This window comes from Anoplopoma fimbria, chromosome 14 (assembly GCF_027596085.1).
Source record: "Anoplopoma fimbria isolate UVic2021 breed Golden Eagle Sablefish chromosome 14, Afim_UVic_2022, whole genome shotgun sequence".
NCBI classification, from domain to species: Eukaryota; Metazoa; Chordata; class Actinopteri; order Perciformes; family Anoplopomatidae; genus Anoplopoma; species Anoplopoma fimbria.
This window is the reverse complement of record NC_072462.1, coordinates 16,473,206-16,486,501: the sequence shown is the minus strand read 5'-3', so window position 1 is coordinate 16,486,501 and position 13,296 is coordinate 16,473,206. Positions and strand designations below refer to the sequence as shown.

Below are 13,296 nucleotides of genomic sequence, written 5' to 3'. Positions count from 1 at the left end.
CTCTTTCTACTCTTCCGTACTCTACTAGCACAACTAATAATGTTTTGAGAAGAAATGAACATGTTGCATAATGGTTGTTTCTTACAGTAGTTTATTCATTCACAATCGTAGTCCTTATAAATAAACATGTTGTTAGAATGAGGGTCAGATAAGATAAGATAAAATAAGATAATCCTTTATTAGTCCCGCAGCGGGGAAATTTGCAATGGCACTTGTAAAATTGTAGAGTTGAGGTCATAAATGGAGCTTAACTAGTTATAGTTGCTGTCAATATAAGTGTTATATAAAATGCAAGTAAACACATTTTTTTCTTTTTCTTCATGATGATCATTGCTTTGGGCGTCAAAGCAAACTGTGCCCACCCCTATTCCCTACACAGAGTACTTGCACATCAAAACGAGCGCACCCAAGCTCCATACACCACCCGAGCCAGAACACATAAGACAGCCGACAGAGAGAGAGAGAGAGAGAGAGGATAACAACGCATTATCGCAGAGTATCCATTGAAGCGCAGAGACTAACCACCAGTTCACGGTAAGAGATCATTCAGTTCGCCATGTTGAGGTTTTATTTGCGAGAGAACAAAACGGCTATATGATGAGGTGTTATGTTTCTGTGTATCTCTAGAGAATGGACAACATAATAATGTAATGCTTGGTAGGCTCCTCACCGTTTAAAAAATAAAAACAGCTCATCGTTTACTCAGTGGTTATGGCTGGTATATTGATTTAATTCATCTAGGCCTATTTATTTTAAGATTAACCAAATAATGAGGGAATAATGTTGTGAATTCTCCGCTTGAATATCGGCGAAACATAATGGTTTTAGATTGAATAAGACTCTGTGTATCTTTAAGTCTGTGTGGCCTATATAAGAATATAAATGGTTATATAATATAAATTGTGGCTCATTCTTAAATGAAAATGTAGCACTATAGGCTATTTTGCGTGTCATCCTAAATAACGAGTAAAGGGAATATTTGTTGTTAGAACGCTTCATATTGTTGTGATCATTCCTCTGAAACACTTTTCTCTGCAGGGCCAAGATGGGAAAGATGGGTGGGATGGTTCTTGTGTCCCTTCTGATTGTGTTTCTCCTGAACACTGAATCGACATGGGCAAAAAGAGGAAGCAGTGGCAGCAGCAAGAAAACCTCTTCATCAAGGGGTGGCACGCAATCAAAGCCCTCCTCTCAGCCGGGAAACTACCCTCGACAGCCGCAGACTCCCAATCGTAACCCCAACCCATATCCTCCTGGGGGAAGTTATCCAGGAGCAGGCAACCCAAATCCAGGAGGGGTTCCCAGACAGAACCCACCGAGTTATCCGGGAGCTGGAAGTAACCCAAACCAGTATCCTGGTAGAGCCAATCCTGGAGGTTATCCAAACCAGAACCCTGCAGGTGGATATCCAGCTGGAGGCGGATACCCACCTGCAGGTGGATACCCGGCCGCTGGGGGCTATCCTAACCAATACCCAGGGAGAGGGAATTATCCAAATCAAAACCCAGGTGCTGGAGGCTACCCAGCTGCTGGAGGCTATCCCAACCAAAATCCAGGCAGAGCTGGCAACCCAGGAGGGTATCCCAACCAGTACCCAGGAGCAGGTGGTTACCCAGCAGCAGGAGGTTACCCAGCAGCAGGTGGTTACCCAGTCAGAGGGGGAAATACAGGACAGGGGGGATGGGGTCAGCCTGGTGGAGGGGCTGGCGGTTACCCTGGTGGAGGGGCTGGCGGTTACCCTGGTGGAGGAGCTGGCGGTTACCCTGGTGGAGGGGCTGGTGGTTACCCTGGTGGTTACCCCAACTGGAACCCAAATAATAAGATCCTCAGTCCCCGCTATGGTGGAGGAGGATATGGAGGCCAAGGAATGGGAGGGTCCCCTTTCTCTCGTTCTGTGCAGGGTATGGGTTACCAGCCACAGTCTTCAGGTTTCGCCAAAAAAGCCATGATGGCGGCAGGCGTTGGTGCTGTGGCCGGGATGGCGGTAGGGTACGGACTAGGGCGCTTCCCTCGACCACACTTCAATTTCCGAAACCCCGAAGAAGAGCAATACTACAACAACTACATGTACAGCAAGTATGGCACCAAATCCACAGATGAGAAAGATTATGGCCGTGATTATGTCTACAAACCTCCACCACGGGCGGAGTCCTACGACAAGTTCATGGAACGCTGTATGAACAGGACCGACCTCCTTAAAGATAAGGGGAGCAGCTCGACCACGCCAAAAGGTCAAGATGGAGCCAACGAAGATGACGGTGACACCGTCGGCATCGAGGAGATTGGATACCCCGCCCTAATTGAGCAAATGAAGGCCCGACGCTGTGTTGAGCAGTACATGGTGTATTCTGAGAGCTTTCTGCAGGAACGAAAAGCTGAGCAACAACAACAGCAGCCGCGTAACAGCAGCCCTCTGACCTACGGGTTTATCCAACTTTTCACCTCCCTCCTCATGCTACTGTCCAGCATGCTCGTTCTCCAGTGAGATCAATAAGTCTTCCTTTTACCATACAGCAAATGGATCCCCACTTTCCCCATTATATCTGCACGTCCACATATCCCTTATGTATATAGTCTCCATAGCAAGCTCTCTGGGTCTCATATAGTCAATCCTCTATCGCCGCAGGAAACAAATGTTGATGTATATAAAAACAAATAGAGTCGATTTCAAGAGCAGCAGTTGTTTTAAAGTTTTAAAGTTAGATCATGAGTTGTTGGTTGTACAAGCTGCACTAACCTTTTTGCATCTCTGTTACTACCACGTTATAATGCACTGAATGCATAGAGAACAGATTCAGGTTACCTTTAGTTCAGTTTTTGCTGCAGTTTGTTGCGACAGTGTGACTGCTACTGTGTAAAATAGGAATGTGACATTAAGGTTTTTATTTAGGTACAAAAAAAACAACTAAATACAAACATCAAATTCAACAGACATTGTTTTCAATTGGTTAAATATGCTTATAAAATATTTCATTTTGAGTAATTATAAATATACAATGATGTAGTTTGGCAATTGGAACCAGTGGATAGAGGTGTTTCTGTTTCTCTGAGGACCTCTCAGTTCACAATGTGATTTGATCAACATGATAATCTGCATAGATAATTGGCTCTGCATTGTTGTGAAATGACCCAGAAGAGGCTAATTAATGGTCGGAAATGAGGCATGTGCCCATTTTTATTTGATACTTAACCGTATCAAGTCTATCACAACCAACAAATTGTTAAATATCGGTTAACTATAATGGTAAACGTTGGAAGATGTTTCCCTTTGGACAAATGGTTTACTATCCCACAATAAAAAGCTTAATACGTGTATGACCAAAATCTAAGTAAGACTGAAATTGTCCTCAAAGTAAAGAACAATTACATGGTACTCACTCATTGTTGCCTGTGAAATCCTGGATTGCACGTAAAATACCATTGATAGTAAAGAGTTGTCACTGAGCATGTGTCCTTTGATGTGCTACCATGCCTGCAGCTGTAGAGAACAATAGGTGCATTTGTAGAAAATTGCGCCTGACGCTTTGAATCTGTACAGTGCTACATGTACTTTGGCGAAATCCAGGGCTTGATTGAGGTTTTGAACAGATAAGGTCCACGACAATTCAAGACTTTAACCCTACATGTTGGCATCCCGGAGTGTGTTGGTTCACTGTCAGATTGTACATAAATACTGCTGTAGTGGTTTGGAGATTTGGATTCTTTTTCATGAATCTCTTGACTCAGTCAGATGGTCGCACTTCAGGTGTCGGCAGGTCTGTTTATACTACTACTAGCCTCCCCTGGCTGTCATGGAGTGCAACTCTCCAGGAATGAACATTTTGCCCTCTTGTTCATTTTAACGGGTTTGTGAGTTTGTTTATTGTGAAGTTATCCAAACACTTTTAAGGTAGCTGTACATTTTTCTTCGTGTTTGTGATTCTTTTAGTGTTCCAACTTGTTTTATTTTATCTGACTGTTTGAATTACTTCTTTCACATCTGGATTTTGTGATGTAAAGCACTTTGCAACTGTTTGGAACTGGAAAATTGCTCCATAATAAGAATAAAAACATTAAATTAAGTCTGCCGGCTTTTCAAGGGAATGTTATCCAAGTAAATGTTCATCAAGAAAACATGTCACTGTTCATTTCAGTCCGCTTCTTTGACACAGTACCAGTGTATTCTGTTTGTAGTTGTTGGAAAACATTTAGCGTGAAATTACAAAGAAAGTCAAGTGGATACTGTTCAATTGTTGAAAGTATATCTTGAAGTGATGATATGCACATTTTATAGTCAGTTATTTGTCTTTTTTCACATTTTGTAATTGTTAATCTGTTTTCATACTGCACCCTTTGTCTTTGCTGTTCATTGTTGTTGATCCTCACCGAATGTCCCTGGATGATTTGAAATGACAATTATACATTTTCATACTATTAGGAATATCTGTGAAGTGCACTTATCTCACGTTGGGTGTAGATATTCTGTAACTGTGTCATTGAACTCATATTGGAAGTATAGACATCTGTGCAAATCTGTGTAAAAGCTTTGAGTTACTAATATAGTTTGTCATGATGTTTATGTGTTGAATAAAATAACTAACACAATAAGGGTTTCTCTGCGTAAATTATGTAATTCCACAAACAGGCATATTTCTTTCTCACAGTCTGCTTTAAACTATTTCAATATTTAAATTAAATCAAAATAAAGAATAAAGACAATGAGACAAAGAAGTATGTTTCCAAACCAATTTCTGCAATTTCTGACAGGACATTTCTGAATTAGAAAACGTTTCCATAGACACTAGAATATGTCTTAGCAAAGTTTTTATTTTTAGCAGTGACTCATTTGATACATTTTGTTGAATGAAAATAGATAAAAACTGCCACAATGAATCAATTAGAAAAGCTAATCAGTCATTTTCAAGCAAACGTGTAATCAATATTTGATTCATAATTTAATGATTGCAGCTTCTCAAATGGGAGAATTGTCTGCTTTAACTTACGATATAGGAAATGTAAGTTTTGGGGGTTTGAGAGTGTTGCTCAAACAAAACATTTAATGATGTAAAAACAAATTAACTTGTATTTACAGACATTTTTCTAATGTTTTGTAGAGAGATATTGATATAAACATATTGTATGTTGATACCCAGCTCAATTCCTTTGTTAATTTATATTCAAACAGCTTGATGTGTACATTTTAATTGGAGAATGAGGTTGCTTAAGTTAAAGAAAATCAATTGTACCCTGCACTCAATGTAATCACACTGTAATAACCATCAGCCTACATTAAACAAGAAAAGGACGGGAAGCATAATCTGTTCAAAGCAGCTTTTATTTGATTTGATTTGACGATTGATCGTTCTCCCAGTGATCAGATTTGTTAAATGTCTCTTATCCAGGCAGCTATAAGGAAAGACACCACTTGTCCAAGAGTGAGGAGGATGTTGGTCGGGGGAGCGGGGGCAGCAGCCTTAACAAATGCTCTCCAGAGAGGCTGGTTGTGCAATCTTTGGCTTTCATTGTGGTAAAGCCGTTGATCTTGATCTTTTTTATGGCCGTGATGTTTCCCAGATCCGTGCTTTGGCTTACCAAACAACCCCAGCCCATATCCGGTGCCTGTGCCTCCCAGCATCCCGGCTGCTGCTGCTCCTGCCCACTTCAGGCCCTTCTTGGAGTGGCCTCCGCTCTCAGAGGAAGGCGCCTTGTCGCCATCACCTTTTTTTTTACCCTTGAAAATGCCTCCACGCTTACCGTCTGCACCTGGGCACAGAGCTGCCATAAGCAACAGCCAGACCCAGAGAGAGAGCAGCCTCTGCCGACCAGTCATTACTGGAGATCTTTACTCTGCAAAAACACACATGTATAATCAAAAGCTTTGAATTTTTGCATCGTATGGTTATTCTTTTCGTTGAGAGACAAAGAGAGAGAGAGGTTTGTAAAGTCTGTTGGCTGTAGTTCAAACCGGCATTAAGGCTTTTGATTTTGCTCACTGCACATCCAAAGTCACATGCTCCACGGCACTAACACAACAGACATCCAGAACTATCCACATGCTCTGTAAACACTGGGATTAGCTGGGCTTTATGTCTGTGATGCATATTTCTCTCTTCCATGATGCATTTGTTCTCCCCTGCTCAAATACACAATGCACATTTCCATATGTTGTTATAAACCATTTAAAAGACGCGGATGGAGGTGGATTTGCAATGTGTTGTTGCAATGCATGTAGGAGGAGATGATTTATATATGTTAAATCCCAAATGTAAAATGTGCTGCTAGCATGTACTTTGGAAATGACAACATAAAACAAAAGAATATTATTTAAATGTTTTTTACCTTTCTGATCGGTCACACTGAGAGGTTGTGATGCTGGAGCGGCAGTCCTTTGTCAAACTGCAAAACTTATATTACAGATGAGCAGCATTTTGGTATCAGCATCATTTCCACACCAAAATCCACTCAACAGCTCCTCCCCAAAACAAACCCAGCTTTGCTATTGGTTCAAGATCAATAATACAGTACAGGTTGAATGATTTTGGCTGATGGCAGCATTTCACATACAGTTGCAACACCTAGCTTTTTCCCATTATTCACATAATGCAAAGGCTGGAGCAAAAACAAGTATATTAATGTCTGCATTGGATGTTGTAGTTCCTTTTAAATTAATTAAAAGCTTACATGTTTATGCCTGGTCCAATTTTCAGTAGTGATTAACTTTAACTTGTGCCTCATTTACCTTAAGTGGCCTTTTGGCTGGAGGGATGGCCCCTGGCAAAAGCAAGCTTATTATTATAATACAGTTAATCATTTTTGTACATGTAATGGGAGATTATTTTGCACCATGGCTTTTCATATTTCCAACCAGAATATACATTTAGTGATTAGGCTAGCTGCCAAGCTGTTATTGGTTTTCTCTAAAAAACAAATTACCAAGATCCTCAAACCCCTCCAGTTCTTTACCTCAAAGCACTCCCAGTGTGTTTCTGAACATCTGAATTAGAATAAGAAAAATTCAACAATAACAATAGATAGTGGCACCTTTGAATCTCAATATGCATTGTACTATTAAAAGTTTGAAATGTAAAAAACTGATAAAAAACCATATCCTTCTTATTTACAATTTAAGAGATGGTTGAAACATCATATTGATCCTTCAGTGTCATTGTTCCTTTTATAGGAAAAATATGATACAAAATTTGTTCTGTACTTTTTCTGAGTTCATCTTTGTTTTTCAGTGATTCAGGATGTTGTTTACGCACAGCAGCCAGTGACGGCTGGCTTTAAGAATTTTAATCCTCTTGTATATAATAATATCAAGACTGTTATACTACAAAGAAGTTGGAGAGCCCAGAAAACAGAGAACAAGAGGGATGTCTGTTCAGAAAAACAAGTTCCGCAAAAATGCTCCAAATTCGGGGAAATACAAGCTATTTCTGCTTATTGTCACGAGTATAGAGAATCTGTTTGAGGACACACCCTGGACAAGAGTCGTTTTGTTCAGAATCCCTCGTACAATGTCTGAACACAATTTTCCATGTATGCATCATATCCCATTGATACTTTTTTTTATTGCTAGTTTGCAGCAGCACAGTTACAAAACTTAAAATATATCACATCTGATGTAATCATTAGCAAGATGTTAAAATTTGTGTCGGGTAAATATAAGGGTTTGTTCTTTATTTAATTTTTAGAGTGGACATCTCACTGATTTCACAATTCCCAGCTTTGTGAGTTGTGCAAAAAGAGAAAATAGTCAGAATAGTTATCAGCATGTGTGATGGTATATATTTATTTCAGCAGGTTTTGGGTCAACACGACAATGACAGGGCATCATGTCTACACAAAAATCTGAAGAACTTAGAAACTAAAAGATAAATAAAAGATTTTTTTTTTCTCAGTATAATACAGTTACAAAGTATTCTCTTTTGCTTTAGTTTCAGAGTGGTCAACAATAAAACTATTGTTTGTGTTCAATGCGGTTTGCATCGCATGCTTTTAGATGATGGGCAAGCACTCATGCTCATCTGGTTTGATCATGTGCAAAAACAAAATTGTCATGCAAAGAAACATCTCTTCTTCAAGTGATTTAGTGTATTCTGCACATGTTTCTTCCTAGAACAGTTCAACAGGAAAAGCGGCTGGTTTCTTCACTTTGTATTAAAAATGTCAAATGTGTTGCACGAACAATGTTTTTTCTTTTTCAAGATGGATGAAGTTATTTCAGGGCCAGATGCTTGCAGCTGGAAGCAGCTTGCAGCCAGAAGCACTATGCAGCGTCACTGATCCACATCCCTTTACACAACACTAGATGACGTTCTCAAAGAGCTGCATGGAAGCCATTATATTTTCATCCTGTTGAGAGCAGAAAACAGATGCATGAGAAAGAGTGTTGTTTGTGCACAAATATGCATGAACTCAGGGAATCATGTTTCAGTTCAGTTTGATGACGGGATTACCTTTTGGCAGGTTTCTATGAATTCATCAATAGTCACCACTCCATCTCTGTTTCGATCCATTTTCTGAAACATTTCAGACATTCATATTTAATCAGATGTGAAATTTTACTAATATGAAGTACAAAAGTGTCATTAAATGATAGTGATGATCTGTGGCTTTAGAAGAGGTCTGGCCTTCAGATGGGGCTTGGTGTCATTTTTCTTTAAAGTTAGATTTTTCTTTGAGAGAGAGTGACAAGGGTCTAAGAGCATTTTGATGCCAGGGATGGTGCTGTGGGTTTAAGCAGTTGCAGAGACAATGTACCTGGAAGAATTTCTCCACATGCTCATAGGGAGAGTCGTCTCGTACACTGGGTAAGGTATACCTGCCCATCATGTCATAAATGGATGTCATTATTGCCATCATTTCCTGCAGGGAAAACCAGAGAGACATACAGAACAACTGCCAAAGTTTTTGGTACGGTTTCTCAAAAAATTACAATGGTTTATTGAATGTACCTCTTTAGTAACGTAGCCGTCTTTATTGATGTCGTACAGGTTGAACGCCCATCGAAGTTTCTCTGTAACAGAGCCTCTAAGCAACACAGACAATCCTATCACAAAGTCCTGAAAAAAAGGAATTAGAAGTTTCATTATTAGCTTCTCTTTTTTTGTGTCTGGCACTTACATGCAGTCACTTGTGTGACTCACCTCAAACCGGATGGAGCCACTTCTGTCCATGTCAAATGCGTTGAACAAGAAATGTGCATATGTGGTTGCATCTGAGAACATATAAAGAATATTATACACCCCTCAAATTTAATTTATTTTATCCCATCTCATTCAGCTTGCTATTCAAAACTTTACAAAGAAATACTAGCAGACCAAGTCAGGGAGAGCCATCTTATATATACTGATAGCAGTTTATTAGTTACATACTGTACCTCCTTGAGGGAAGAACTGCGAGTAAATGGTCTTGAAAGTTTCCTCATCCACTAGCCCACTGGGGCATTCCTATTAAGATAAAAAAAAGTACATTACTTTAGTCGGTGTATAATAGATTTGTTTAGAATAACAAAACAAATGGTAGTTATGTAATAAGAACAACAGAGTATTAAAGTTAGTATTACTGATATGCTATCATGGTATTGTGCTGCACAGGCACATATGCTGACTGCAGTGCAGGGCCACTAGATGGCAAAAAAGAGCAGCATATCTAAAAGCTTAATTAATGGCAAAGGCAAAATCTTAACAGAGCATTTAGTGTTTTTTCTTTTGTATACATCCTTACAATGCAGTTATCCCAGAGTAGTACAGTAATAAAAAGCCTTATGGCTCTTGTGTACAAGCCGGTGTGACATTTTGTAACATCCTGTTTAAGTTGAAATCAAGGGAAAATGCAAGTGATGAAAAGAAAAGCAAGCAAGACATAATCACATTTTGAAAACTAAAATATATTAAAATGTTTTTCATCAGATGTCAGTGAAAAGAGCAACCTGCCAACAAGAGCAAGGCACCCTATGAAGATTTTATTCCAGTTTTGTTGACACCGAACATTTCTCACCACAATTTATTTTGTGTATCGTTAAGGTATCAGAAACCAAATAAAACATTTGCAGTTTTTTTGTATTATTATTATTGAAGCTTGCACTCTTCTTCCTATCTTTAATGGCACTTTGCAGTCACTTACATGCCAATATGCATTATCCGCCTCTGCAGTCAGCAAAAATACGTAGGCCTATTAGGTCATTACTGTGCATGGGCATCCTTATCCATGTGTTGGAAGAACACAAAGATGAAAATAAAAAACAGGCACCTGTTCATTGAAAACATTGGTCTACAGCACAATTTTTGGGTCAAAACCTGCACAAGGTTCCTTTAATCAGGACATGTAAATCTACAGATATCCAATCTCAAATTGATTGGATGAGACCAGTGATTCCCAACCTTGTCACAAGAAAGGAAATAGTAGGGCTTTCCTCGACCAAATAAATATTTAGTTGACTAACATTTTGTTGACCAATCAATTAGGTTACTTAAATCCACAGATCTGTAAAACTAAGTTTCTCTACAAAGATCAGACCAAAGCGCCACTTTAAATATTGTGTTTTAGAAATGCACTCCAAATTTCAGGGTTGTTTCATTTAAAAAAATGACTAATCGACTTCTTGATAAAGAGCCCTAGAAAATTATGAATAAAAACATTAATTGATTAATTAATCAAACAATAATTTCTGTAGAATACAATCAAACTTTCTTCTCATTTTTGGTCTTTCCCTGTGAATTACTGGATGATTTGACATCCTCAAGCATTTAAATCACATGCGAATCAAGTAGCTTGAAAAAGACAACCTATAAAAATATGCGTACACGTAATGTCTACACGTACATACTCATATACACACCCATATGCTTGATACTGTGTGGTTAGGAATGGTGGTAAGGAATTGTTAATTGTAGCCTAAAGTTGGCTTTATTCCTGTTATTTGGATGAATTGTGCTGATTGTTTTCATACATTTTTGAAGCCTCTGTAGAGCGACTGAAGCTCCTTCCTGGTGAACTGTGTCTGGGCCTGGAGCTGATCGAGGCCCTCTGGTTGGTGACGCACCATCGAGAGTTCAAAGTCATTGTCACAGCTGTCTGTCAGTCGGAAACAGAGAGAGAACGGGTGGGGTGGGAAAGAAGGGGAAGAAGAAAGGAGTGAAGAAATAGAGGTAAGAGAGAAAGAAAAAGAAAACGGAGGGGAGGAGTTGAAAAATACTAGAAAATCATAAATAGATGGGAGGCAAAAGAATATACAGCACACAACTCAAAGTGCTCACCATCTTCACGCAAACAAAATATAAATTTGAAGACAAAAATTGAGAGTTTTAAGAAGGAAAGGTGAGACAAGGAAATGGGTGAGAGATAAAAAGGGAGTAAGAAGAATGAACAGCATTGGTTAAACAGGATAAAAGGAGATGAGACAGAGGGAAAGATATTGGGACATTTTTTAATACAGTATAGTTGGGTAAGAGCAGTTTTTTAAGGGAAAAAAGAGCTTTATAATTGTGCACACTTTGACTTTGTCTGAAATAACTCCCTTTTTCACTCATTCTCTATTATTTACATGATGAACAATCAACGGTTTACGCTATAGAAAGGAGCAAATTCAGATTATTGACACAAATCATCATCATTTTTTGCCGTCACCGGCAAGTGTAGAGTCACATTTTTAGCAAAAGTAGTGTTATAAACCCAATTCTTTGATTGAGAAGTGGCATAAATTATAAGAAAATATTGGAGAAATGGTGGTGGGAAGAAATTAGGATGGTTGTAGGAAATAAAACAGACATACAATCTACTTCTTTTTGCTCCATTGGGGAAATTCTTTGGTCACTATTGTGTATGGAGAATTTAGTTCACACTGAAAATTCTGACACGTTAATAAAATGATGGAAAGTAAAGAGTGATTTTAAACACTTTGACTTGCCATATTTTCAAAGGTGTCACCAATTAACATTGATGAAGTTGCACAGCAGTTTGCACAACGTCAAACCAGAATTCAAAGCATCCATAATTCATCTAATTAGTATCATTATTCAATAACAAAATAAAGAAGAAGAAGAAGTTGTTCTCAGGGACGACTGGGATAAAATTAAACTTAATACTAAAGCCCAGAGGAATACCACTGGAGGTACTCACCATCTTTATAAGAGCAAAAACACAAATAGGAAGTTGAAAAAGACCAGAACCAGGAAGTGATGGTGATGAAGGAATGAGAGGGGAAGAGGAGAGAACTGTTAAAATATTTGGTTTGACGTGTACAGGTAACCAACATAAGGAACATGTTATTAAAAGGATAGATTTAATTTTTTTAAAACAATATTTACAGGCCAATTTGTACACTGAAAGAGTTCATTTTTGGTTGCTGCAAATGTTCATGTCCGGTATGAATAAAAGCAATGATTACAGCAAACCAAAAACTCTTTCTATGTTCGTATGTGAGTGTTGTTTAAAAATGTTTTTTAAAAATGTGAACCTGTCTTTTAATATCTACAGCCAGCTCGTTGGACTGCACTTAATCATAATTTAACTAACAATTTTAGGGTCAACAAAATAACATTATTGTTCTAATGCACAAATAACCAAAGACAAAATTGTAACATGTCTTTATATCTTACCTTCGAGCGACAGAGGCTCCCAAACCCCAAACTGTTTGAGCACGACATAAAACATTCCAATAACAACAGCGATGGCAATTACTTCCATGCCATCCACTTCCATTGTTGCCTTGCATTAGATATCACCTTTGCAAAAGCCTCTTTTAAAAATCTTTAACGTTAACTTCCTCCTGCCACGTCCTTTCTGTCAGTGTTTCAACAGGCATCAGCAGTTATAATCACTTAAATGAGACCTCCGACTTATCCCACTGACCATTTAGACGACAGAGATTGCCCGCAGAGCATCTTCCTTTAAGAAAACAAGTTCAAAGTCCACCATGGGTAAAGAAATATCAGATTCAAAGAGCGTCAATCCCCCAAAATGATCCAAAGCTTTCTCCACTCCCAAACGATCCATCTCTGTTACTACTCGCTGGGATTTCACCCCCTGGCCAGTTCATTTTTGTATTTTCCCACATCTCCATCAACTCAGGGGCTCCACCCTCCACTCTCTCCAGCATCTCCCTCTCTGTCCTGAGCTGTGTGTATTCATGCATGTCTCATGTTGGTTACTGAAGGAATTTCTTTACTAATAGTTTCTGATTGACAGTCTAAGCTGTCTTTATTTGCTCAGTCATTTCAAGGACGCAAAGCTGTAAAACCAAGCATTGATCCACATCCGCTGATGGCTGGGATATGAACAGCACTTAGAATGAAGGAGCCTGCCCTGCCCTGT

General features: G+C 38.9%; 2 protein-coding genes across 2 annotated transcripts; one reads left to right on the top strand and one right to left on the bottom strand.

Moving 5' to 3' along the window:
- The first annotated feature begins 432 nt into the window (after positions 1-432).
- On the top strand, positions 433-2,565 carry LOC129102304 (translation initiation factor IF-2-like). Its single transcript, XM_054612378.1, has 2 exons — positions 433-534; positions 1,039-2,565. The coding sequence occupies exon 2, from the start codon at positions 1,046-1,048 to the stop codon at positions 2,483-2,485; it is 1,440 nt and encodes a 479-aa protein (XP_054468353.1). The 5' UTR covers positions 433-534; positions 1,039-1,045; the 3' UTR covers positions 2,486-2,565.
- Positions 2,566-7,756: 5,191 nt separating this feature from the next.
- On the bottom strand, positions 7,757-12,684 carry LOC129102341 (calsenilin-like). Its single transcript, XM_054612443.1, has 8 exons — positions 12,582-12,684; positions 10,934-11,058; positions 9,362-9,431; positions 9,129-9,199; positions 8,937-9,044; positions 8,743-8,847; positions 8,439-8,501; positions 7,757-8,334 (listed from the first exon to the last, which is right to left on the bottom strand). Exons 1-8 carry the CDS (start codon positions 12,682-12,684, stop codon positions 8,287-8,289), a joined length of 693 nt encoding a protein of 230 aa, XP_054468418.1. The 3' UTR covers positions 7,757-8,286.
- Between the last annotated feature and the right edge of the window lie 612 nt (positions 12,685-13,296).